General features: G+C 42.5%; 1 protein-coding gene across 6 annotated transcripts in view; it reads right to left on the bottom strand.

Annotated features, from left to right (window-relative positions):
* The window catches only part of ADAT2 (adenosine deaminase tRNA specific 2), a 35577-nt gene that overhangs the window by 7376 nt on the left and 957 nt on the right, over positions 1-27244 (bottom strand). For all 6 annotated transcript variants that reach the window (XM_073627421.1, XM_073627422.1, XM_073627417.1 and 3 more), the window contains 4 exons: positions 24784-24890; positions 23048-23152; positions 16098-16248; positions 12202-12308 (listed from right to left, as the gene is read on the bottom strand). In XM_073627421.1, the coding sequence (XP_073483522.1) occupies positions 12202-12308; positions 16098-16248; positions 23048-23152; positions 24784-24864 (444 nt within the window). In that variant the 5' untranslated portion in view covers positions 24865-24890. The remainder of the gene's footprint in view (positions 1-12201; positions 12309-16097; positions 16249-23047; positions 23153-24783; positions 24891-27244) is intronic.

Below are 27244 nucleotides of genomic sequence, written 5' to 3'. Positions count from 1 at the left end.
GCCAACAGTTGTGAAGGGTGTTTTCTTCACCAGGGAAATAATTCTTCGGTCACCCACCACAGTTGTTTTCCGTTGTCTTCCGGGTCTTTTGGTGTTGCTGAGCTCACCGATGCGTTCTTTGTTTGTTCAACTGTTCCAAACAGTTGATTTGGCCACACCTAATGTTTTTGCTATCTCTCTGATGGGTTTGTTTTGTTTTTTCAGCCTAATGATGGCTTGCTTCACTGATAGTGACAGCTCTTTGGATCTCATATTGAGAGTTGACAGCAACAGATCCAAATGTAAATAGCACACTTGAAATTAACTCTGGACCTTTTATCTGCTCCTTGTAAATGGATAATGAGGGAATAACACACACCTGGCCATGGAACAGCTGAGCAGCCAATTGTCCCATTACTTCTGGTCCCTTAAAAAGTGGGAGGCACATATACAAACTGTTGTAATTCCTACACCGTTCACCTGATTTGGATGTAAATGCCCTCAAATTAAAGCTGAAAGTCTGCAGTTAAAGCACATCTTGTTCGTTTCATTTCAAATCCCTTGTGGTGGTGTATAGAGCCAAAAAGATGAGAATTGTGTCGATGTCCCAATATTTATGGACCTGACTGTATGTAGGTATAGTAGTAGAAAAAAATATTATTAATAATTTATACATAGTTAAAAATGCATATCGGAATGAAATATTGATTTGGCTAGTATCACCGTGCACTTCTTCAGGGGTGCATAGAAAGGAGTGATTCATATAGTGTTGAAGAGCAGGGTGGTTTTCAATATTTCATTATATGAACATTAAAAAGGTAGGTGGCTTCTACAACTACTCTCCAAACAAGTTGCTGTAAATTTTTCCTCCAGTCTTCTCCAAATAGCTGCTCCCCATGAAAAGGGAACCCAGTTAGGAGGTTTTTACATGATGCTTCAGCTGACCAATTTTTTAACCACAGGATTCTACGCATATGCATAAGCGTAAGGCGGGACGCCTGGTGAATAGAATCTTTAATGGCATCTATGGCAAAGCATAATTGTCATATCACCTTGAGGCTAGGTGACAGATGCACACCGTTGGGATCAGGAGTGCACCGCAAAGTAGTGGACCCTATGGCTGACTGCTGCGGATGGGAGTCAAGGTGGTAAGGAAGGCAAGGCCGCTGGAACACCAAGACAGATCCCACCGGGGTTAGAGCGTAAGATTCCCTAGGGCACGGAGTCTAAGAGCCAGCAGGTGTTTACCAGAGCCTCTAGTGGTGAGGATGGACTGGGCTGCAACTGGCTCCAGGTCGCGAGGGTAACCCAGCTCACGCCCACAGTAGGCAACAGGAGGATAAGTATAGTAAGGGAATAAGCCAAGGTCGGGGCCACAAGCAGACAAGGACAACAGAGTTCACGCCAACGGTTCAGGGTCACAGGCAAACAGGGATAGTCGGGGCCACACCAAAGGTCGGGGTCACGAGCAGAGTAGTTGAGAACACGCCAAGGTCGGTAACAGAAATAAACGTAGAGCACACGGCAAGCAGGAACAGGAAGCCAAACACACAAAGGATACACAATGGTTGATCAGCACTGCTGACTTGCAGTGCACAGGTTAATATAGGGTTCCCTGATAGGGCCTGGAGAGGTTAGAGGAGAGGTTATAAAACCAGCCAGGTGTGAGTGGCTGGCCTCTTAGTCTGAACACATGAGGAGCAGGTAAACTGACAGAGAAAGATTACTGCATAACCATGACAATAATGCTTTTGGTAATTCAGCCAAATCCCGAGCTTGTTGTGCAGGAAGCTCTCTAAAGGTGTCCTTTTATGAAAGTGCGGTAAAATACCGCTTTTCAGTTCTCAGGCATTCTCAGAGGAGATCGCTCTCCTCTGAGTGCCTGTTTATGAAAGTGTGTAGATCGCTTCTCATGTTGAGTTGAGGAGCGATCTACAAACGCCGGGAACTCCTGAGAACGGCTCCTCTCACTGTAATCTCGTGTGATGTAGCGGGATTACAGTATGAGGAACCATAAAATACAAAAGTTTAACACAAATCAGCACACATTATTCCCCAACATATTAATAAAATAATAAAGATAAATTCCCCCTACACAATATACATTAACCTAATTATAAAAAAAACATTGTTTTTATCAATATTTAAAGATCATACATGTTCCTATTTAAATGTGAATGGTGTATAGTAAATGAATGTAATGCACATATGTAATGCAGCTATACACCATTCATATAAATGCAAAATACATTTATAATCATTAAAAAAATAATTTTAATAAAGTATACAAGTATAAATATTTATTAATAAATTAAAATAAAATATATTTCATTATAGATAAACATAAAAATTGATAAACTGGTGCGATGCGAGAACACTGCGAATCCACTGCGGGTTCCCGCATCGCACCGACTCGCATGTCAGTTCACACTGCCATATGCGAATCGCTGGGGAGTGTCAATACATTGTTAAGGACACCCCCAGATCAGCTTGCATATCGCACTGCGAACTGACAGTTCGGACATGAATCGGATCGCATATGTGTGAACACACATGCGATCCGATTCTGGTCCGAACAGAAAAAAGGGTCCTGTGCGTGTTTGCACCGAATGCGGTGCGATATCAGCCATACTATCTGTACAGCTGATATCGCACCGCACAGACATCGCATGTAATGTGAATGGCAGTGTGCTGCAAATAACATGCGATGCCTGTGCGATGTCCGGCATCGCACAAGTGTGAACTGGGCCTAAAAGTTAACACCCCCAAATCAGTTCGCATATCGCAGTGCGATCTGCAAACTCGGACAGTAATCGAATCGCATGGGTGTGAACACCCATGCAATCCAATTCTGCTGTGGACCAAAAAAAGGGTCCTGTAAGAGTATGGTCCGAGGGCAATGCAAATTTAGCAATACTATCTGTATGGCTGAAATCGCATCGCACAGAGATCGGATGTGATTTTGCACTGCGGTGCGAATCACATCCGATCTCGGACACCGCAGCAGTGGGAACTGGCCCTAAATCATATTGCATTTGCACCAAAATGGTACAGGACCCTTTATTTGGTCCGCACTGGAATCGGATCGCATGGGTGTGAACACCCATGCGATCCGATTTCTGCACCATTACATAGTTCGCATTGCGATCTGTGAAATGATCTGGGGGTGTCATTAACTTTACATTGACACCCGCAGTGGTGCGCAGATGTCAATGTAGGTGCGATGTGAAAACCCGCACAGGAATCACGCTGGTTCACGCATCACACAAGTGTGAACCCAGCCAGAGACGTGAACATCTAAAAAAAAATATATTATATATATATATATATATATATATATATATATATATATATATATATATATATATATATATATATATAGATATAGATACACACACACACACACATATATATATATATATATATATATATACACATACACATACATACATACATATACACACATATATATATATATATATATATATATATATATACACATATATACACTATAAATTCCTATCCTGCTGGTTTTGGGGTGTGTAATGGTGGGGAAGGTGTGCTCTGACTGTTTGGTGAAAGAAAGAAGTCAAAAGACTTCTTTCTTTCTCCAGAATATCAGCCAGTTTCAGGCTTCTCACTCTGATTCTCCACTTCTGAAATGGTGAATCAGAAAGTGAGAATTCTGTCACAGATCGCCAGTGAGGTGTGGAGATCGCACCTTCATAAACTGGCCGTTTCTGTGAATTCTCACTCTGCTGAGATAATCAGCGGAGAACATGTTCTCCGCTGATTATCTCAGTTTCATAAACTGGTAAAGCGCTGAGATCAGCGGTGAGACTCGGGATCGCCGCTGATCTCAGTTTCATAAAAGGACACCTAAAGGCCTGTTTAAATTGGTCCTTTAGGGATTGACAGACGACTATTGCAGCGACTGCAGGCTGAGTAACAGCACCTGCCATGGAAAAGGAAGATTTTAACAGGGATTCCAACTTTTTATCTGTTGAATCCTTACAGTACCTGACCGCGAGATTGTGTTTCCAGCGCGATCCCATCACGCTAGTTCTCGGCGACAGGGCACTGTGCATGTCGCGTTGGCTCATTCACTTTTTTTCCTTTCGCGATGAGCGACAGGCAGTGCTGACAGGTGTCTGGTATGAATCCTGAGGGGGAACGCCGCGCCAAATTTTAAATGAAAAAACTGGCTTGGGTTCCCCCCCAGGGGCATACCAGGCCCTTAGGTCTGGTATGGATTGTAAGGGGAACCCCCTACGCCGAAAAATCAGCGTGGGGTTCCCCCCAAAATCCATACCAGACCCTTATCCGAAGCACGCAGCCCAGCCTGTCAGGAAAGGGGTGGGGACGAGCGAGCGCCCCCACCCTCCCTGAACAGTACCAGGCCGCATGCCCTCAACATGGGGGGTTGGTGCCTTGGGGGAGGGGGGCGCCCTGGGGGCCCCCCCACCCCAAAGCACCTAGCCCCCATGTTGATGAGGACAAGGGCCTCTTCCCGACAACCCTGGCTGTTGGTTGTCAGGGTCTGTGGGCGGGGGGGCTTATCGGAATCCGGGAGCCCCCTTTAATAAGGGGGCCCCCAGATCCCGGCCCCCCACCTTATGTGAATGAGTATGGGGACTGTGACAGCCCCCTTGTGATGTCACAGTCCCAGCATGCGCAGGGACTCTGGGGTCACGCCCCCTTATGATGCCAGTGTCCCTGCGCATGCTGGGACTGTGACGTCACAAGGGGGCGGGGTCACCACCTTTATAAATGGCTCCGCAGCACGGACACACCATTCCAGCAAGAGGGAGCATCATGTCAACATCAGAAGAATAGAAGAAGGGACAAAACAGCGCAGCAGACCGGGTCCCCCGCTAGCAATAGAGCTGGAAGAAGATAGCGGGGGAGTCTGGCAGAAGATACGGGAGAAGAACCGGACAGCGGCAGCAGACCGGGCCCCCGCTAGCAAAAGAGCTGGAAGAAGATAGTGGAGGGGCCCGGGAGAAGAGGCGGAACACCGGAAGAAGAAGTCGGAAGAAGACCCCCGAAGTCGAAAGAGACACCCCCCCCGGAGCTGCCTAATAAATTTCTTTTAAAACCTGTGTGGTGTGTTTTTTTTATTAACACTTTATTTTCCTAGGTGAATGGGTAGGGGTACCCCATACTCATTCACATAGGGTGGGGGCCGGGATCTGGGGGCCCCCTTATTAAAGGGGACTCCCGGATTCCGATAATCCCCCCGCCCGCAGACCCTGACAACCAACGGCCCCCTTTCCTGACCGGCCGGGCTGCATGCTTCGGATAAGGGTCTGGTATGGATTTTGGAGGGATCCCCACACTGATTTTTCGGCGTAGGGGGTTCCCCTTACAATCCATACAACTTGGTATGGCCCTGGGGGGGAACCCACGCTGGTTTTTTCATTTAAAATTTGGCGCAGCATTCCCCCTCAGGATTTATACCAGACACCTGTCAGCACTGCCTGTCGCTCATCGGGAAAGGAAAAAAAGTTTTCCTTTCCCGATGAGTGAGCCATCTCGGCGCTGGCTCCCGCGACAGGTCTCGTAGGTGTCAAATCTCGCAGAGAAAAGCAGCGAGATTGACACAATATCGCGGTCACCTACTGTAAGCATTTGTGCATTGTCTACAGGACAAGTTAGGCCTTTATTCACACTGGAAATCGCAGCGTCAATTGCTGGTACTTTCCATTTTTTGGTGAATTTCTCCTCCAGGGGATAGAGAATCGAAAATCTCTTAGGAGGGAGAAAATGCTTATCCGGGTGATCCCATTCAGCAAAAATAAGCTGTTCTAGTAATGCATGTGCAGGAAACGCATGCAAAGGTTGGGAGGGTTTTAAGAAAACCCAAAGAAAGAAACCGAGCTTTCAGGAGACTCCGTTAGGGGTAGCATGAAAGTTGAACGAACCATCGCCATAAAAGAGATTGTATCAGCAATTTCTCAGATTGAGAGGCTGAAAAAGGTTAATCTACCGTTGTTGCCTCCACAGAGGAATGATCGGTTTGTTTTTTCTCCTGATTGACTGAGGGTAACACCTCATCCTGTGCCCACTGTTCCCCTTGCACGCTTCCTATACATTTGAATGGAGGATGCGATTAAAGCCGCTAATCTTCCTTCCAGACCCTGCAGGGAGGAGGAAAGGACATCTTCAGTCACGTATACAAGGGCTGAGAAGTGAGAAGCAGTTGCACCATTAATTTGTTCCAATGGTTCACCCTGGCTTGCCATAACTAGTAATTCAGGCGAGGATGACAGCGCGGAAATGCGACTCGAGATCCTAACGCCTGGGGGTGAAACCGTTAGTACTTTTTTGGTCTTTGTGGTGTCTTTTTTGGTAGGCATAGCCCTAAGTATAAAAACAGAGGCAATATACAATTGCACTTAATCGCTGAACATAGTCATGGCATTTAAAGCCGCTATAAAGTTCAGCCTAGTGCTGGGAAAAAAGTGTCCTTCCTGTATCAGGAATGTCAGCTTGCAACCCTCACGTGTCCTACAGCTCCTGTGTCCCTGTGTGCAGGCTGTTTCCTCCTCGTCAGCCGAGGAGAGACTGTCACAGCTGTAGTTTTATCTGTTTATGCCTGCTGTGCGTCACCACGCTTAGGCCCCGCCCCTCCCAAAAAATTACGCCCCTTTTTACATTTAAAACTGTTCTTGCGTTCGTGTGCGGCGTTTTCAGGTCTACAGACCCAACACGGGGGGGGGGGGGGGGGAGGCAGAGACCTGTTTGTAGCAGGCACACACAACAGTAACAGCATTTCAACTACACCGCTGATGTCCCCCTAACCCTCTGGTCCCTTCAGGGGGAGAAAAGAAAACATTTGGCAGATTTCTTTTACCTGAGAGGAATCCCCCTGCACACGCTGCTGTGGCCATACACAGACTGACTGAGCTTTACAGTGAAGACAACAGAGTAAGTTATGTGCATAGACTCCCTCTAGTGGAGAATTAAGGCATGACAAAATTTTTTCCTTAATGGAAGAATACATAGGTGTTTTTAATACCTAAGTTTCTTCCTTTACCTTATCCCCGCCGCAGGATTTGCTGAATTAACAGACAATCCAACCTTCACCCATCACGGCGGGCTGCGTTTAGCAAACCTTCAAGGACCGGGTCCCTAAAACGGGGTTCCAACTCCCTTGGACCTGTGAAGCACCCCACCAGGAAAGCTTTAGGTAATGTAGCAAGACCTAAGCCCTGGGTTCCTGGGGTCCAGCCCTAAAAAGGGAGGAGTTACAGGCAAAACCTCGTGCTTCGGATACAAGGCCCCAGGTACCATCCTTTTAGGCCTCAATGGCCCTTTGGACGGATCTGGTCTATGGAGGTTATTTAAATCCAGCATGGATTCCTCCTGGAGCTCCTCAGAGCACATCTTCACTCGTGACCAACACCTTAGACACTGGCGAAAAAGCTGATGTGTTCCTGGAAGGAGGAGGGGTTATATAGGGAGTGAACTTCCTGGATTGGGTATACCAGTATCCACCACCTGAAGGTAGCCTATAACCCATTAAGTAATTACTTAAGGCTCTGTGTCCCATGATGTACGATAAAGGAAATATACACTCACCAGCCACTTTATTAGGTACACCTTGCTAGTACCAGGTTGGACCCCCTTTTGCCTTCAGAACTGCCTTAATTCTTTGTGGCATATATTCAACAAGGTGTTGGAAACATTCTTCAAAGATTTTGGTCCATATTGACATGATGGCATCATGCAGTTGCTGCAGATTTGTGGGCTGCACATCCACGATGCAAATCTCCCATTACACCACATACCAAAGGTGCTCTATTGGATTGAGATCTGATGACTGTGGAGGCCAATGAAGTACAGTGACCTCATTGCCAAATTCAAGTAACCAGTTAGAGATGATTTGAGCTTTGTGACATGGTGCATTATCCTGCTGGAAGTAGCCATCAGAAGATGGGTACACTGTAGTCATAAAGGGATAGACATGTCAACAACAATACTCAGGTAGGTCGTGGCGTGTAAATGATGCCAATTGGTACTAAAGGGCCCAAAGTGTGCCTAGAAAATATCCCCCACCCCTTTACACCACCACCAACCTGAACCGTTGATACAAGGCAGGATGGATCCAAGCTTTCATGTTGTTTATGCCAAATTTTGACCCCACCATCTGAATGTCGCAGCTGAAATTGAGACTCATCAGACCAGGCAACGTTTTTCCAATCTTCTATTGTCCAATTTTTGGTGAGCCTGTGCGAATTGTAGCCTCAGTTTCCTTTTATTAGCTGACAGGTGTGGCACCTAGTGTGGTCTTCTTCTGCTGTAGCCCATCTGCTTCAAGGTTCCATGTGTTGTGTGTTCAGAGATGCTATTCTGCATACCTTGGTTGTAACAAGTGGTTATTTGAGTTACTGTTGTCTTTCTATCATCTCGAACCAGTCTGTCCATTCACCTCCGACATCGACAAGGTATTTTCATCCACACAACTGCCACTCACTGGATATTTTCTCCTTTTCAGGCCATTCTCTGTAAACCCTAGAGATGATTGTGCATGAACATTCCAGTAGTTTAGCAGTTTTTTAAATACTCAGACCAGCCCGTCTGGCACCAACAACCATGCCAAATTCAAAGTCACTTAAATCCACTTTCTTCCTCATTCTTATGCTCGGTTTGAACTCCAGCAAGTTGTCTTCACCACGTCTACATGCCTAAATGCATCGAGTTGCTGCCATGTGATTGGTTGATTAGCAATTTGTGTTACCAAACAATTGAACAGGTGTACCTAATAAAGTGGCTGGTGAGTGTATATTAGACAACATAGCAAATTGTGATTACAGTGATTGGAAACCAATTTATTTATTTTTTTAATAAAAAACATGTCATACTTACCCGCTTTGTGCAATGGTTTTGCAGTCCAGATCCTCCTCTTTTCAGGTCTCCCGCTGGCGGTACTGGCCCCTCCCCCCTGTTGAGTGCCCCCCTAACAAGCTGCCTGCTATGAGGACACTTATGTGGGCTTGATTCCGAGCCATGCTCTGTGTGCCCACTGACACAGACAGTGCGACTTGGCCCCACCCCTTTTTCATTGACTGTGATTGACAGCAGCAATGGCACCCGCTGCTGCATCTCTGTCCAGTGAGGAGAGAGACCCGCTGGCTGCTCTTGGGCACAAGATTGGATAGAGATCAGACTCAGGCAAGTATAAGGGGGGAAAGATGCATGCAGGTGGTTTTTTACCTTTTAGCAGAAAAAAGCATAGAGGAGTTCATGGACCTCACCCCTTGATATATACACATACCGCTTTCTGCACAATTCATGGACTTTTCACCAACTTATTGAAAGGATCCATGCCTTCATGTCTGTTCTATTGGGTATCTGTTGACTTTGTCAAGTAAAGGGTGTTGTTGTTTGTCACATTTATGTCATTTTAATATTTTTGTAATAAAGATACATTTTTATAATTACTGCCTCATGTTATGCCCAGAAAGTCTGCTTTTTTTTTAAGAGAGTTACAATTACTCTTTTCAACCTTTCTATATATCTATTGGATGTTGGCATGGTGGGGGTCCTCCCTTCTTATGTTGCTCTGATCTGTAATTTCATGTTATACTCACTTTGCCTGTCTGAAGTTCACAGTTTACTTTTGGGAACACCCAAGATTTCACATTAAAGCGGAGTTCCAGGCAATTTTTTTTTTCAGCAACGCAAATACCTTCTATGTAAGCTTAATCCTCTGCTTCCTGTTTATGTCATGTCCACCCGCCCATTGGCTCCTGGGATTGATGACACTCATATCCCAGGAGCCACTGGGCGGGCGGACATAAAACCGCTTGTAGCATTGCACTGTGCTTTGTACTATATGGGCATGCATAAGATCGGGAGATGCATACTGGGTAGCCAGCAGTGCCGTATACCGGAAGAAGGAACGAGTGGGCTTCAGATGGCCACATTAAAGATAAGAGCATGCTCCCTGGGGACTACAAAGTGAGTTTATTTTAAAAGATCATGATTTATAATAGCTACAGTATCTCACAAAAGTGAGTTCACTCCTCACATTTTTGTAAATATTTTATTATATATTTTCATGTGACAACACTGAAGAAATTACACGTTGCCACAATGTAAAGTAGTGAGTGTACAGCTTGTATAACAGTGTAAATTAGCTGTCCCCTCAAAATAATTCAACACACAGACATTAATGTCTAAACCGCTGGCAACAAAAGTGAGTACACCCCTAAGTGAAAATGTCCAAATTGGGCCCAATTAGCCATGTTCCCTCCCCAATGTCATGTGACTCGTTAGTGTTACAAGGTCTCAGGTGTATATGGGGAGCAGGTGTGTTAAATTTGGTGTTATCGCTCTCACTCTCTCATACTGGTCAATGGAAGTTCAACATGGCACCTCATGGCAAAGAACTCTTGGAGGATCTGAAAAAAAGAATTGTTTCTCTACATAAAAGATGGTCTAGGCTATACGAAAATTGCCAAGACCCTGAAACTGAGCGGCAGCACAGTGGCCAAGACCATACAGCAGTTTAACAGGACAGGTTCCATTCAGAACAGGCCTCCCCATGGTCGACCAAAGAAGTTGAGTGCACATGCTCAGCGTCATTTCCAGATGTTGTCTTTGGGAAATCGACGTATGAGTGCTGCCAGCATTGCTGCAGAGGTAGAAGGGGTGGGGGGGGTAAGCCTGTCAGTGCTTAGACCATACGCCGCACACTGCATCAAATTGGTCTGCATGGCTGTTGTCCAAGAAGGAAGGCTCTTCTAAAGATGATGCACAAGAAAGCCCGCGAAGAGTTTGCTGAAGACAAGCAGACTAAGGACATGGATTACTGGAACCATGTCCTGTGGTCTGATGAGACCAAGATAAACTTATTTGGTTCAGATGGGGTCAAGCGTGTGTGTGGCGGCAACCAGGTGAGGAGTACAAAGACAAGTGTGTCTTGCCTACAGTAGTGGGAGTGTCATGGTCTGGGGCTACATGAGTGCTGCCAGCACTGGGGAGCTATATTTCACTGAGGAAACCATGAATGCCAACATGTAATGTGACATACTGAAGCAGAGCATGATCCCCTCCCTTCGGGGACTGGGCCGTAGGGCAGTATTCCAACATGATAACGACCCCAAACACACCTCTAAGACGACCACTGCCTTGCTAAAGTAGCTGAGGGTAAAGGTGATGGACTGGGCAAGCATGTCTCCAGACCTAAACCCTATTGAGCATCTGTGGGGTATCCGCAAACGGAAGGTGGAGGAGCGCAAGGTCTCTAACATCCACCAGCTTCTTGATGTCATAATCAAGGAGTGGAAGAGGACTCCAGTGGCAACCTATGAAGCTCTGGTGAATTCCATGCCCAAGAGGGTTAAGGCAGCGCTGGAAAATAATGGTGGCCACACAAAATATTGACACTATAGGCCCAATTTGGACATTTTCACTTAGGGGTGTACTAACTTTTGTTGCTAGCAGTTTAGACATTAATGGCTGTGTGTTGAGTTAATTTGAGGGGACAGCAAATTTACACTGTTATACAAGCTGTACACTCACTACTTTACATTGTATCAAAGTGTCTTTTCTTCAATGCTGTCACATTAAAAGAGATACTGTACATTTCATACACATTCCATTATGAATAGCATTAGGTGCGATCATCAAGGTAGTTATTTAAAAACAAAGGTGGAACTCCAGTTTAAGAAAACTCATTGCCTTGCCATTCAAACCCTTAACAACTTGACAGCTATCTTATGCATGGCTATTCTTGGTGGTGATCACATTATTAACATCACAGAATGACTTTTACTGTAACGCTTTTTGTGGAGTTTTTTTGACCAATGTAAAAGATAATTTCTTGAACACTTGTACATGAGTTTTGTTTCCTTCTTAATTCAAGTAAGCCCTGGTCCACACTATAACCCATCATTTTGAATGGCCTCAAATGGCACCAAAGACGTGCAGGCACCTTTTTTGGAGCTGCACTGCAACCGGATCGCATGGTCGTTTTGTACCATATGATCCAGTGCAGGCAAACCACACTGCATTTGCGATCCCTTTTGGGGTTAACTTTGTATTGACACCTGCATCAAATCTCAAATGTACTGTGATTGCAATGCGGTGCGGGAAACGTGCAGGGATCGCAGCGTTTCCCGCACCACATGTGTGAACCCAGGTTAAATTAGATGGTTTTAGTTACAAACTCAAAATGCAATTTATAACAGTTGAAATTTTTTTTTCCGGTACCTGAAATTGTGCCCCTGTAGCTGGAATGTCATCTGCAGCCACATTCAGAACTGATCCACATCCACCAAATCGTTCATTGTGGCAACCGTATACCACCAATGGAATTCCTAATTCTTTGTTAAGGAAGGAAAAATAAATATTTTATGGCATTAGGGTACATACACAGAAAATAGCTCCAAAAAAATATACTTAGGGCATGCTCTTGCCAGGTATCCCATTGAAGCCTAAAGCTGGGTACACACTATAAGAAAATTGGACAAACGATCGTCCGGTTTTACTTGATTGTTCACACCAGGTCGAACCCGAGAGTGCTAACTGTACGGAAATTCTCTTACAAAGGAGGCATTTTTCGTATTGCTGTAAGAAAATTGTAGTGTGGATGAGGAAGTCATGTAATGTACGTGTGGCCTTTCAGTACCATACTGTCAGAGTGTTTTGGATTATTCGTTCTCTCGCTGTCGAGGGGGGCCGAAACCACTGTTCACTGACATTCATGTCTTTTGAATTGCTATCATGCTTACAAATATTCCTTTGCATTTATTTTCTTGATGTTCTTCTGGGTTGTACGCTGCTTCATGATCATGAGCAGTCTTTCATATCATTAGTTCTGTTCACGTACTAGAAAAATGTTGGCGTTTGTCACTGTGGAAATTTTTGTTTGGGAGGTCTGAATCGGATGACGAAAGTTGTGTACACATTATGGGAACATCGAACGATCTTGTCGGAATAAGGAATTGTTTGTCCATTTTGCTTATAGTGTGTATCTGGCTTTACAATGACTTGGTATTTATTGATTTTGTGAATGTAAAAATTTTTGTTTTACTTTTGTTTTCAGTAGAATAGATGCAGAGTGAGCACCCAAAATGAAAGGGGCATCACTAAAAAAAACAACAAAAGTTACAAAAGCCTAACATATGCAATGTTTTCATTCCTATGTACTATTTGCCAGTTTATCAATTTCTTTTTTCATTTCACCAAAGTTTTTAGCTCACAGATCTGTTAAAATGACTGCGTGTACAATACATTTAAAAAAAAGTATTTACCTTTTACCTTAAAGTAAATAGTGGAGCTAGTGTCTAAATACTGTACTGTACAATGAACACCCAGTGACAAGTGTTAGTCACTATAAGAATAGTGACTGCAATAACAGTCTGTGATTAAACAGTCCATAAATAGGCCAAAATGGCTCCAAATGAAGTAAAATAGAACTGTGGTCCTCCAAATCTTCCACCACACCACGTGCATTTAGTGATTCCACTCCCCTTTAGAAACGCACTCACCAAATGATAATGCCTTGCACTCTCTTGTCTGGCAAACAAACATCAACCCACACAGGGTTAAATCAGTGGCAGCTTTCTTTATTTTCATGTATTTTTCCTGGTGCAGTGGTGGGACTTTAAGTGTGGGCGTATTAATCTTGTAGACCATCAGTTTTTATGTACAATACATTATCGATTTTGTGCTATTTTGTATGTGAAAGTCAATTTACAATAACTAGGTGACAGGTTTTTGTTTCTAAAAATACTGGTAGCTTCTGACTGATGTTAACAGTGGTTTTATCAGGGACAGCATAAAAAGTTGCTGTTTGAGGTGGACATCCAGTAAAATAGCAGTTCATGAGAAATTGACATTTTAACTCCATGAGACATTTTGGCTATGCATACATTTTATTGTAATCTACAGGTATCTTTCTATATTACAACCTAGCTATGCCTGCTTAAAGAGGAACTTCACCCTTCCCTACCATTTTTTTAATCCCTGCTTTCCCAATGCTGAGTTATACTCAACTCAGATACTCACCCACCCAGCAGATCCGGCATTGTCCTGCTGCATCCCACTTCTCTGCTGACACCACCAGGGGTCCTGCACCGCCATCTTCTTTTCTATGGCGCCATCAGGAGGCAGCTATCTCTTCAGATTTGGGAAGCCGCCTCTGATGACATGCTGCTTAGCCCACCCTTCTCTGCCATCTGCTATGAATAAGTGAGATGAGTGTCGTGCATATCCAAGGAGGCACCGGGAGCAGGGCATAGTAGGGCAAGTAGATTTTTGTGTGGTTGAGGGGAGAAAAATAATTTGTGTGGGCGCCCACTTTCCTGCAATAGCAAAAGAACTTGCAATGTACTATAATAATATAAAAAAATAAATAAATAATAAAATAAAAAAATCAAGAGGGGTTGATTTTCAAAACTGGAAAAATCGGCTTCAAGTTTTTTTTTTTTGTCAAAGCTTAACCTCCCGGCGGTATTCCCGAGTCTGGCTCGGGGTGAATTTTCAGTACCAAAAGCGGTAACCCCGAGCCACACTCGGGATCGCATCGCAGGATCCAGGTAAAGTTACTTACCTTTTCCCCAGGATCCTGGAATGTCCTCCCGCTGTGTGTGCGAGCTGTGTCCTCCGCTCGATCTATCACAGTGCCGAGCTCTATTCCCTGTGAGCGTCGCGACGCACGGGGATGGAGCACGGTGCCAAATTCAAAAAGTTAAAAACACACACTATACATAAAGTACACTGTAATCTTACAGATTACATTACTGTATCACATTATTTCACATCCCCTTTGTCCCTAGTGCTTGGTCCAGTGCCCCGCATGCAGTTTTATATTATATATACTGTTCTTTCTGCCTGGAAACTGGAGATTGTCCATAGCAACCAAAATTGTCCCTTTACATCAAAAGCAGTTTTAGACCAGCTAGAAAACAGCGATAATAAATAAGACTTTCACTTGCAGAATTGAGCGATAGTGATTTGTGGTGTTTTTGATTTGATTACATTATTGAATACATTTTATTATTATATTATTATTTGTTATAATTATTTATTATAATTTTGTGTTTCAAACTTTATCATACCCGGGATGTCTACTAGACCAGTGGTCATCAACCCTGTCCTCGGGGCCCACTAACAGGCCAGGTTTTCAAGATAACTGAAATACATCACAGGTTATATCATTTGCTGCTCAGTGATTGCAGTATTCTAGTCTGCATCTCACCAAGGTAATACATAAAACCTGGCCAGTTAGTGGGCCCTGAGGACAGGGTTGATGACCACTGTACTAGACTCTTGTTTGAACAGATTTAAGTGTGTTATTCCTAAGAATTACAGGCCTACAATATAAAACGACAAATTTCCATGCAAAACAATTGTACCACTTTGAGTATCAAAAATCTGACATAATCATACTGCCAGGGAGGCAGTATGATTGAGTGGTTGTTAAAGCACTCAATAACTTTGCTACATTCCCCTCGGCTATATGAAATAAATGTCCCCAGTGCATGTGTTTTTAAAAATAAAAATGCCACTGTGTACCTCATTTCCCGAGTGCCAATCAGCGCTCCCGTGACCGTCCGCCTCTTTCGATCCTGATATATGGGGACATTAGTTCATATAGCAGAGGGGATTGTACCAAGGTTATTGCATTACGACAGCAGCAGGAGGGGAGGGCTGGAGAGTGAATGGAGCTGACAGGTGAGGAGGGGGGAGAGGAGAGCTGCGGCTGACGGAGGCACGTAAACTGACCACAGTGTCGGGGCATAGCCAGGCAGGATCAGCCCGGTTTATTATTGTAACAAACACTTTAATGGAACAAGCTGAAGTTAGAACCTGATTGACTACCATGCACAGCTGCCCCACATTTTGCATTCTCCAGTTTTAGTAAATCAAACCCTTAGTTCTGTGAATATTTCTGCACTGGTTAGATCTGACTGCTAAGGCTCTGTAATAAGTTTCATGTACTAATTCTGTCATTACTAGTAGACAGATTAAGGAGTTAAGAAGATTACAAAAGCCTTATCACTTAATCATTCAGTACATAAGCACAGCGCACTTGTTTTGCTTCTTATGCATGCCATTTATATCTTATTACATAGGACATACCAGTTAAATGAGAAGGATACTGAGTAGACGCAGAGCCCCAGCACACATGATGCATGGTTCAACTGTCACATATAAAATTGTGTTTTCAAAAACCTGTGCGGAATTCTTGTCATTCTTCCTGCACCAGTCCAGAACCTGATCAACCGCCACCATTTCAGCATGGCGTGTAGCCTGTAACAGAGATGGATAGTTAAGAAGTTTTAAATCAGAAACACATTATTTTCCCTGAGCTTTCAATGCTGGCAAATTTACCAATGAAAATAACCCTGTAATCAATTTCATCAACCCAACCCAACTACACATAAAAATATGGTGACCTTTGAGAATTTAAACGCAGGTTCCAAAACTCATAGCAAATAAACAGAATTTTACTTTCATTACTCAACTAATGAACTGCTGCAATCTTGATAGGCTGCTTTGGGTAACTGTATATTACCATTACTTAAGCTAAGACAATTGGGTATTTTATCAAGCAAAAGAAAAATGTGCATACTAAAAGTAATCCATAGCAACCAATTGCTGATCATATTCCATTTAAGTGAAATATGATTTGATGCTAAAGGTTACTGAACTTTACGCTGCATATTAAATCTGAATGTGTGAGTCAAGCATACCTACTTCAGATATAACGGGAAACAGAAAAGAAAGCATAGAAATAGTTGGCATTTCCATAGCAACCAAATAGATTCTGTCATCTTCTCGAGCAATGTAGAACATTAAACAAATATCTGGTTGGCATGGTTACCAATTTTCATAAATGACTGTAATGTATATTTGAGCTATTAGAGAAAATGAAGAATTACTATGTAAACTAAAGGAGCAAATAGGGGTGTTGTTGAAAGTTGCATGTGAATTTATAAAAAGCTAAAATCAGGAGATAATCTGTTTCACTATATTCTTAAAGCGAACCTTTCCATTTCCCAGTTACATAAACATAATGGTACCTTCAGCATAATCCACTCCATAAGCTGAATTAAATGTCATTTTCCTAAAATGCAAAGTCTAAGCAGACTAAATAGCACTGCTACTGGTGTTCAGATTTTGAAATGTTGTCAAACATCAGCAGCTAAGCCCTCTCCGACTCATGATATGTGCTGAAAGCAATCACTGCACCAAAAAGAGCAGAGGTACCTTTGATATGCAAGGTGTGATAGAAAACATGGCTACAACTATGTAAGAGTACAGATGGCAGCACCCAACTGGTGAAAAACTGGGTCTATGGGGGCAGGATATGCAATGTTGAGTTGTTTTTTTTCCCACAAATAGAGCTTTCTTTTGGTGGCATTTGATCGCTTCTGCAGTTTTTATTTTTTGCGCTATAAACAAAAAAAGAGTGACAATTTTCAAAAAAACACAATATTTTGTACTTTTTGCTAAAAAAAATATCCCCATTTTTTTTTTTTTTTAAAAAAGCAAATTTTTTCTCAGTTTAGGCCGATATATATTTTTCTACATATTTTTGGTAAAAAAAAAAAAAAATCATAATAAGCGTATATTGATTGGTTTGTGCAAAAATTATAGCGTCTACAAAATAGGAGATAGATTTATAGCATTTTTATTATTATTTTGTTTTTATTAGTAATGGCGGCGATCTGCGATTTTTATTGTGACTGCGACATTATGGCGGACACATCGGACAATTTTTACACATTTTTGGAACCATTGGCATTAATACAGCGATCAGTGCGATTAAAAATGCATTAATTACTGTAAAAATGTCACTGGCAGTGAAGGGGTTAACACTAGGGGGCGGTGAAAGGGTTAACTGTGTTGCCCGTGAGGCGATTCTAACTGAAGGGGGAGGGGACTAACTAGAGGAAGGGACAGATCGTGGTTCCTAGCTAGGAACACACGATCTGTCACTCCTGTCAGAACAGAACAGGGACGTGTGTGTTTACACACACGTCCCTGTTCTGTGTCTCCTGCTCACGATCGCTTGTGGCCGGCGGTCATTGCGACCGTCGACCACGAGCATCGGCACCCCCGCTGTGCAGCGGGTGCGCACGCACCTGCTATCCGGACCTCGCGGGCCGACGTATAGCTACATGGTTTCGCGCAGGGGAGCCAACCTGCTGCAGTAAAACTGTGGCGGCTGGTCCGGAAGTGGTTAAAGTGGTTGTAAACCCTTCCATATACCCAGTGAAGTGACTGGCCTCAGGTGATACACAGAGATGAAACAAATGTCCTTACATAAGTTGTACATGTTTAGCTGTAGTTGTCGTTCCAGTACATCCATTCAAAGTGCAGAATTTACACAGGATTTCTCAGCTCTGAAAAGCAGGAGCAGACAGCTGAAGTTACATCAGCAAGAAGAGCTCTGAGAGCTGATTGGAGATAAGGCACACACCCTCTTCAAACAGCGCACAGAAACAGAGCTGAGGCTGTCTATCAGCTGGAGCTCCCTCCTGTCACCTTTTTTCTCTTGGTGTCAGGAAAACTTGTCAGAAGTGGCTCATGCTTATAGCAGAGGAATGGGGCAGTGGACAGAAATTGCACTTAGTGCTCTTACTTGAGACAAACACACACTATAAAGGGATACGCTTTGTTCATATGTCCTGTCTGAGGTTTACAACCATTTTAATTCTGAGGGAAAAGAAGTATGTTTTGAACCACCAGAGCCCACAGTAACCACATGTATTGAATTTGCATGCCCTGCTTTTTGTTTTATATTAGGAGTTGTGTATTTGTCTACATAATGTTCCTGGCCCTTTCCATAAAATGCACAGATTTGAAATACATCCACAGGAAACCATGTTAAATGGACTGTAGTGTGTTTCTGCAAAACTGAAAACACACTAAAAAATGCATAGGTGTGAACCAGGCCTTAAAGTGTTATTAAGCCCACAACAGTAAAATCAGCCTGTATATGCAGTAAAGCATACTTGTTATACTCACTGTGGAACCTAAGGGGTTAATCCTCTGCATTGTGTAAAAAGGCTGCTTGATCCTGTATGCACAGATCCTCATCGTCTTCCACTGACTCCAAAGCACGTCCGGATAAGACAGAGCCTTTGGAGTCAGGCTGCACATGCTCAGTTTGGTGTGTATTGCTTGAGAGTTTTTTTTGTTCTTGGGAGAGTGCATGCGATCAGCACAGGGCTCATCAGCACTATCCAGGCAGAGGGTCAGGGGTTCTGGATCCAAATAGGACAGCTCAGTGCAGTATGAAAACTCTTCCTACACGCTATATACTGCTGATGAGGAAAGGTATTTAGCCGTTTATATTTACTAAAATAATTGTATTTCCAAGTCCTGTGTACTGTGGGAGACCATATATAGTGAATGCAGGGTACTGGGTTTAGTGATTTAAAGTGTCATTAAACCCACATCATAAAAACTATCAATAAATGCTGTACTACATGGTGGTCATACTCACTCAGTCACTATGAGATTCATTTTGTATAATTGCATTAATATATTATACAGTGCCTTAAAAAAGTATTCATACACCTTGAAATTTTCCACATTTTGTCATGTTACAACCAAAAACTAAATGTATTTTATTGGGATTTTTTGTGATAGACCAACACAAAGTGGCACATAATTGTGAAGTAGAAGAAAAATGATAAATGGTTTTCAAAATTTTTAACAAATAAATATCTGAAAAGTGTGGCGTGCATTTGTATTCAGCCCCCTTTACCCCTAACTAAAATCTAGTGGAACCAATTGCCTTCAGAAGTCTTCTAATTAGTAAATAGAGTACTCCTGTGTATAATTTAATCTCAGTATAAATACAGCTGTTCTGTGAAACCCTCCAAGGTTTGTTGGAGAACCTTAGTGAACAAACAGCATCATGAAGGCCAAGGGACACCCCAGACAGGTCAGGTATGAAATTGTGGAGAAGTTTAAAGCTGGGTTAGGTTATAAAAAAAATATCCCAAGCTTTGAACATCTCATGGAGCACTGTTCAATCCATCATCCGAAAATGGAAAGAGTATGGCACAACTGCAAATCTACCAAGACATGGCCATCAACCTAAACTGACAGGCCAGGCAAGGAGAGCATTAATCAGAGAAGTAGCCAAGAGGCCCATGGTAACTCTGGAGGAGCTGCAGAGATCCACAGCTCAGGTGGGATAATCTGTCCACAGGACAACTATCAGTCGTGCACTCCACAAATCTGGCCTTTATGGAAGAGTGGCAAGAAAGCCATTGATAAAAGAAAGACATAAAAAGTCTTGTTTGCAGTTTGTGAGAAGCCAAGTGGGGGGACACAGCAAACATGTGGAAGAAGGTGCTCTGGTCAGATGAGACCAAAACTGAACTTTTTGACCTAAAAGCAATACACTATGTGTGACAGAAAACTAACACTGCACATCACCCTGAACACACCATCCCCATGAAACATGGTGGTGGCAGCATCATGTTGTGGGGATGCTTTTCTTCAGCAGGGACAGGGAAGCTGGTCAGAGTTTATGGAAAGATAGATGTAGCCAAATACAGGGCAATCTTAGAAGAAAACCTGTTAGAGTCTGCAAAAGACGAGACTGGGGCGGAGGTTCACCTTCCAGTCGGACAACAACCCTAAACATACAGCCAGAGCTACACTGGAATGGTTTAGATCAAAGCATATTCATGTGTTAGAATTGCCCAGTCAAAGTCCAGACCTAAATCCAATTGAGAATCTGTGGCAAGACTTGAAAATTGCTGTTCACAGATGCTCTCCGTCCAATCTGACAGGGCTTGAGTTATTTTGCAAAGAAGAATGGGCAAAAATGTCACTCTCTAGATGTGCAAAGCTGGTAGAGACATCCCCAAAAAGACTTGCAGCTATAATTGCAGTGAAAGGTGGTTCTACAAAGTATTGACTCGGGGGGGTCTGAATACAAATGCGCGGCACACTTTTCACATATTTATTTGTAAAAAATGTTGAAAACCATTTATCATTTTCCTTCCACTTCACAATTATGTACCATTTTGTGTTGGTCTATCACGTAAAATCCCAATAAAATACATTTGCATTTTTGGTTGTAACATGACAAAATGCGGAATATTTTAAGGGGTATGAATACTTTTTCAAGGCACTGTATATAAAGGAATCAGAACCTTCTTCCTCCTGCTGGGGATCCTTCTAGTGATCCATTGTAGTATTCTATTTGCTTTTCCCACTGCCTGGTCACACTGTTTGCTCATTTTGCAATCATCTGAATTAAGTACCCCCAAATATGTTTCTTCTGTAGTGTTGGCCAACACTGTATCCCCAATGTTATACTCTCTCAAGGGATTATTTTTCCCTAGGTGCATTATTTTACATTTAGAAACATTGAACTGCAGTCTCCACTGCTTTGATCAATCTTCCAGCAATCCATAATCAATCCATAATCATGTTCCATGTTAGACACCTCCAGGGATATCAACCCTATTGCACATTTTTGTATCAAAACTAGCTTCAACACTTAGGCCCCTTTCACACCATCGGACCCAATCGGACCACCCATTGTTCTCTACGAGGAGGCGGATGTCAGCAGACATGTGTCCACTGACACCCGCCAGGGATCTGATTTGATAAAATCCGCTAAAAATAGACGTATGGAGATACGTTCGCCATCAGTTCAGTGGATCGGATAGAAACATGCAGTCCATTTCCATCCGACGGCCACATAGAGGGGAGCAGGCTGTGTCCGTGTCCGCTCTACATAGCGGACCTGTCACCCGCCTGCTCATTTGGGATCAGCAGAGAGATCCCTCGCTGAGCAGACGGATTCCGCTTGGACGGATTCACTCCATCCGAAAGGGGCCTTATAGTGAGTATTATTGAACTAAACTACTCAGCAAATAGCTAAATGTTTTGCATGTACTGCAATTTCTATTTACATATACATAAAAATTCCTCAAAATAATAGAAGTGAGGTGGGGGGGGTGCAATCTGAATAAGTGTTGAAGATAATTTTGCAAACTACATTGTACTGTACAAATAAATGACATGACACATTGTAGTAGGTAAACTACATGTGGCTGGTACTCAAAACCAGATTACGCTCAGTAAATGTAACCCCTTAATATTTTGCTCAACCTGCATTCCTCATATTATTGCTACATTATAATCATCCTGTATTTCTTGTATTAAATCACACCTTAGCTGTAAGGTGCTCCATTCAGCCCTACCCAGCTAGTATAATGTGCGTTGTGGTGTGCTGCAATACATGTGTTGGATTTGCATTGGGTTAATGCATTTGGCTGCCATTTCCTAATGAATGTAATGTGCACATACCCATAATGCACCACACTGAGGAGAAGCTAATGGGGACTTACTCTACATAGTCTGCACGATCATCATCAAAACTCAGCAGCACCTTGATCTCTCTCCTAGACCAGCTGCACTAAGCCAACCTCCTCCACAGGTCTGCAGCCCCTCTTTTATTTCTTTCATCACCCAACCTCCCTCTCAGCTGAGAAGCAGGTTCTTCCCTTACACAGCTCTGCAGCACCTTCCAAATCTCTCTTTAATCTATGCAGTACAGAAGTTTCCACCCTGTTCTCTCACTTATGCTGGGTTTACACATCTGCGGTGTGGAACCACATGTGCATTAAACTGCACGTTAATATGCATTGTATTAGGGCAGCTTTGTATTAGGTTAGCCCATTCCTTTGAATGGGCTAACACACAAAAAAAGTGCATGTCCATAGGCACCCCCCCCACTTCCTTCTCGCAGTATCAGGAGCCTATGGCTTCTGCTGCTGTCTGTGTCTCCTGTGAGACAGCGATGTATTGCTAACAGGACCCAGATAAGTGTTAGGGGGAAACAGTTATTGGGGTGCTTTTTACCTTAATGCAAGAAATGCACTAAGGTAAACTGTTAGACTTTAGAACTACTTTAAATGCACATGTATTCTTATTGGAAGATTTTTGTTAAAATCTGGGCAACAGTTTTTCTTTAGGCCGTCCAACATAATGTTATATCCATTCAGAAGAAACCCACAATATTATGCTGTAAAAACATATATTTACAATCAATGGCATCTAAACTTACATTCTTTGTTTCATTAACTTCATTTCTTCCTTGTCCTACAAGCTGATTGTCATATACCATGAGACATCCAACAGGGACCTCACCATTGTCCAAAGCATCTTGGGCCTAAAACAGAAAATGTGTAAATGACACTGCATTGAAAACAGGTAAACCCCACCCCCATACTCTCTCTATGAAACTGCCATCAATAATCACAAGAACGTGCATTTAAAAAAAATGTTTTATTCTTCACGTGTCTAATTGCTTCTTTGCAAATCTCATTGAAATCCGTGCCACCATTTTAAAGTAGATGTCATCGGTGACTATCTTCTTTTTCTGTGTCTCTGAGCTGGCCCACCAATGATATGTATAATTGAAAATACAACATAAGGTAGTACTGAGTATTACCAGGGAGGCAGACTTTTTAGGCTAAGAAACAATGGAGAAGATATAGCAGTATAAAAAATATAAATTTATTGAAAAATACAAATATCTAAAAAACAAAATGACAGTTGTAACATATAGCATCTATGATTATTGTGCAGTGAGCCCTTGTATGTCTACGCGTTTCGTCGTTAGGCTTCCTCAGGACACGGCCAAGGTTCACAGATGAGACAGAGAAGGGAATATGTCTCTCTATCTTAAATTGAAATGCAAAATCATGCAAGTCACGGTAGGATGAGAAAGTTCAATCAGCAGTTAGAAAGTATATTAGATATAGCTAAATATCTCAGCAGGGGCATGTAAACAGTATTACTAATTATGGGAACAGCCATTAGAGGGAGGAAGGCCAACACCGGATGCATCAATTAGATCTTGGATTCAGTATCAGCAATGCTGAAGGCTCAATACAATCCCATCGCTGCATATTCAGGATACAAATACTCCAGCGTGCCCCTGGGAGACAGCAATACACTGCACTGCACTGATATGTATGATGTATGAGATCTGGTGCTGTTTGTTATTTTTTACACCTTGCCCTAGCTTTAAACTGAGCAACCCAACTTGCCAATTTGCTGTAGCCATGGCAACATAAAAATAATCACTACATGTCTGGAGAAAATAAAAAGAAGCTCTTTTTCCTGAGATTTTGGGATTTCCAGGCATCTAAATTTAAACAGAATGTGTTAACAGTTACCTACAGTAGAGGTGCCAGTTATATAGACCTGGGTCGATCCTACAAACCAAGGATTGTCCATGGGTTCTCTCTTTATTGTACTTGGGTACAAATAGGAAAATTAATTGCAAACCGTTCTCTTCAACACTCATTGGCCATATTAATAAGCATATCTGCTTGCTACCTCATAGAACCAATGCCAAGTTATGTAGTTCCAACTCAATACATAAAACATGCAGATATGATCAATATGTTTAGTTGCCTGACCACATATCAGAACGGGAAGATGTGTGATCTAAGCAAATTTGACTAACAGTGCTATATGTAGTTGTTGCATTATCTCCGTCCATTTGGGCATATACTAGAAATCTAGAGTTTTCAGGGGATGAGAAAAGAAACCCAGTAAGTGGCATATCTGTGAATAAAAATACTTTAAGCAGTAGAGAATGACCAGTGTTGTGTAAGGTGACAAGAAGTCAACGACACGAAACACAGTTTCTCTGATAAATTTCTTCTTTTTCTTCAAAAAGGTGGCACACAAAATGAATCCATGGATCTATTCTGCTGTGTGTCATTGGTTCAGGCTGTGAGTTTTAAATAAAGAGAGAGGTGTTATATTGCCTTTTGTAATTGTTCCTACCATCTGAAAAGCCTTCTCCATCCAACTTTTCATCTCTTCGGTTATCTCGGATGGCTCCTCTAAATATTGGGTTGTATCCATCTGGAATTCTTTTCACAGCAATACCACTGAAAACATATAAGAAAAATAACAATTGTATGTCCAGATGCAAAAACATCCCATATAATGCTAAAAACCACGGGTAAGCATTTCCATTGTTTTCAAGATCTGCTTCTAACCACTGAGCAAATCATTTCCAAGCATAATGGGGTTAATTTACTAAAACCGATGCAAAATCTGGTGCAGAGCAACCGATCAGGTTTTAGTGTAAAAGCTTAATTGAACAAGCTGCCATTGGTCATTATGCAGAGCTGCACCAGATTTTGCACTCTCCAGTTTTAATAAATCAACCCCAATGGGTCCTGGCAGTGCAGAAAAGAGATGGTCTAAAGAATTTTCACATCACAGGTGGCGCAAGCTTCAATTATATCACTAAATTGAAGTAACCCAGAATAGATCGTAAAAGCTGTTAGATGGATTTACACAGTGTTTACATACTTTTTCGATTTCATTACGACTTGCATTGACTTCTGTTAAATGAAGTTGTAAGCCGCAATAAAATTGGGAGGTCCAAATTGCACTTTTGCAGTTTTGAAACTGTGCTGAATTAGCATAGTTGCCAACAATCTCAAAAAAATGTTAGGGACTATTTTAATTAGGGGAGAGGCATTCATTTGTAGGCATGGCCTAGTAGAAGTGAAAAAAATGGGCGTGGTTTGAATTACGCTAAATATTGAGCTAAATGTCAAGCGTGGCTTAACCACTTACAGACTGGAAGATTTTCCCCCTTAATGACCAGGCCACTTTTTGCGATTCAGCACTGCGTCGCTTTAACTGACAATTGCGCGGTTGTGCGACGTTGTACCCAAACAAAATTGACGTCCATTTTTCCCACAAATAGAGCTTTTTTTTGGTGGTATTTGATCACCTCTGCGGTTTTTATTTTTTGCGCTATAATTAAAATGACCGCAACAATTTTGAAAAAACATTTTTATCTTTTTATTAAAATAAATATGTAAAGGAACAAATTTCTTTATCTGTTTAGGCCAATATGTATTCTTATTGAATAGAGAGAGAGAAAAAAAGAAAGAAAAAGAGGGGGATGGAGGGAGAGAAAAAGAGGGGTGGAGGGAGAGGGAGAGCGAGGGAAAGAAAGAGGGAAAGAAAGAAAGAGAGAAAGAAAGAGAAAAAAATAAAAGAGAGAGAGACGGATGGAGGGAGAGAGAAAGAAAAAATAAAAGGAGGCAGAGAGAAAAAAAGAGGGATGGAAAGAAAGAAAGAGAAAGAAAGATGGAGGGAGGAAAAAAAAAGAGAAAAATCAAGTAAGAGGGAGGGAGAGAGGAAGAAGGAGGGATGGGAAGAGAAAGAAAGATGGATGGGGGGGGGGGGGGAGAAAAAGAAAAAATGGGGATGGAGAAAGAAACAGTGATGGAGGGAGAGAGAGAGGAAAAAAGAAACAAAGAGGGATGGAGGGAGAGAGAAAGAATAGAGGGAGGCAGAGAAAAAAGAGTGATGGAAAGAGAGAGTGAGCAAGCAAGAATGAAAGATAGAGGGAGAGAGAAAGGTGGAGGGAGAAAAAGAGAAAGACAGAGGGATGGATAGGGAGAAAAAGAGAGAAAGAAAAAGAGGGATTGAGGGAGGCAGAGAAAAAGAAAAAGAGGGATTGAGGGAAGCAGAGAGAAAGAAAAGAAACAGGGAGAAAGAAAGAAAAATAAAGAAAGATGTTGGGGGAGAAAGAGAGAAAGAAAAAAGAGGGATAGAGAGAGAGAGGGATATAGAGAGAGAGAGAGAGAGAGAGAGAGAGAGAGAAAGAAAGAAAGAAGGGATGGAGGGAGGCAGAGAGAAAGAAAAAAAACAGGGATAAAGGGAGAAAGAAAGAAAAAGAAAGAAAGATGTTGGGGGGGAGAGGGAGAGAGAGAGAGAAAGAAAAAAGAGGGATGGACGGAGAGAGAAAGAAAGAAAAAAGAGGGATGGACGGAGAGAGAAAGAAAGAAAAAAGAGGGATGGACGGAGAGAGAAAGAAAGAAAAAAGAGGGATGGACGGAGAGAGAAAGAAAGAAAAAAGAGGGATGGACGGAGAGAGAAAGAGATAGTGATCTGGATTCCATGTGAAGTGACTGCCCCTGCTGCCTACTAAATACAGCCGTTTTAGTTTGGCTATAACACACTTTGGGGGTTATTTACGAAAGGCAAATCCACTTTGCACTGCAAGTGCACTTGAAAGTGCAGTCGCTCTAAATCTAAGGGGTAGATCTGAATTTAGTGGAAGCTCTGCTGATTTTATCATCCAATCATGTGCTGTTTTTTTATTTTCCTTGCATGTCCCCCTCAGATCTACAGCGACTGCACTTCCAAGTAAGTACTTTAGTAAATAACCCCCTTTATTCTTTGCAGAGAGAGTGAGATTTTAGAACTGTACAGC

The sequence above is a fragment of the Aquarana catesbeiana genome, linkage group LG04, assembly GCF_042186555.1.
Source record: "Aquarana catesbeiana isolate 2022-GZ linkage group LG04, ASM4218655v1, whole genome shotgun sequence".
NCBI classification, from domain to species: Eukaryota; Metazoa; Chordata; class Amphibia; order Anura; family Ranidae; genus Aquarana; species Aquarana catesbeiana.
The sequence above is the reverse complement of the archived record's forward strand: the minus strand, read 5'-3'. Positions and strand labels throughout refer to the sequence as shown.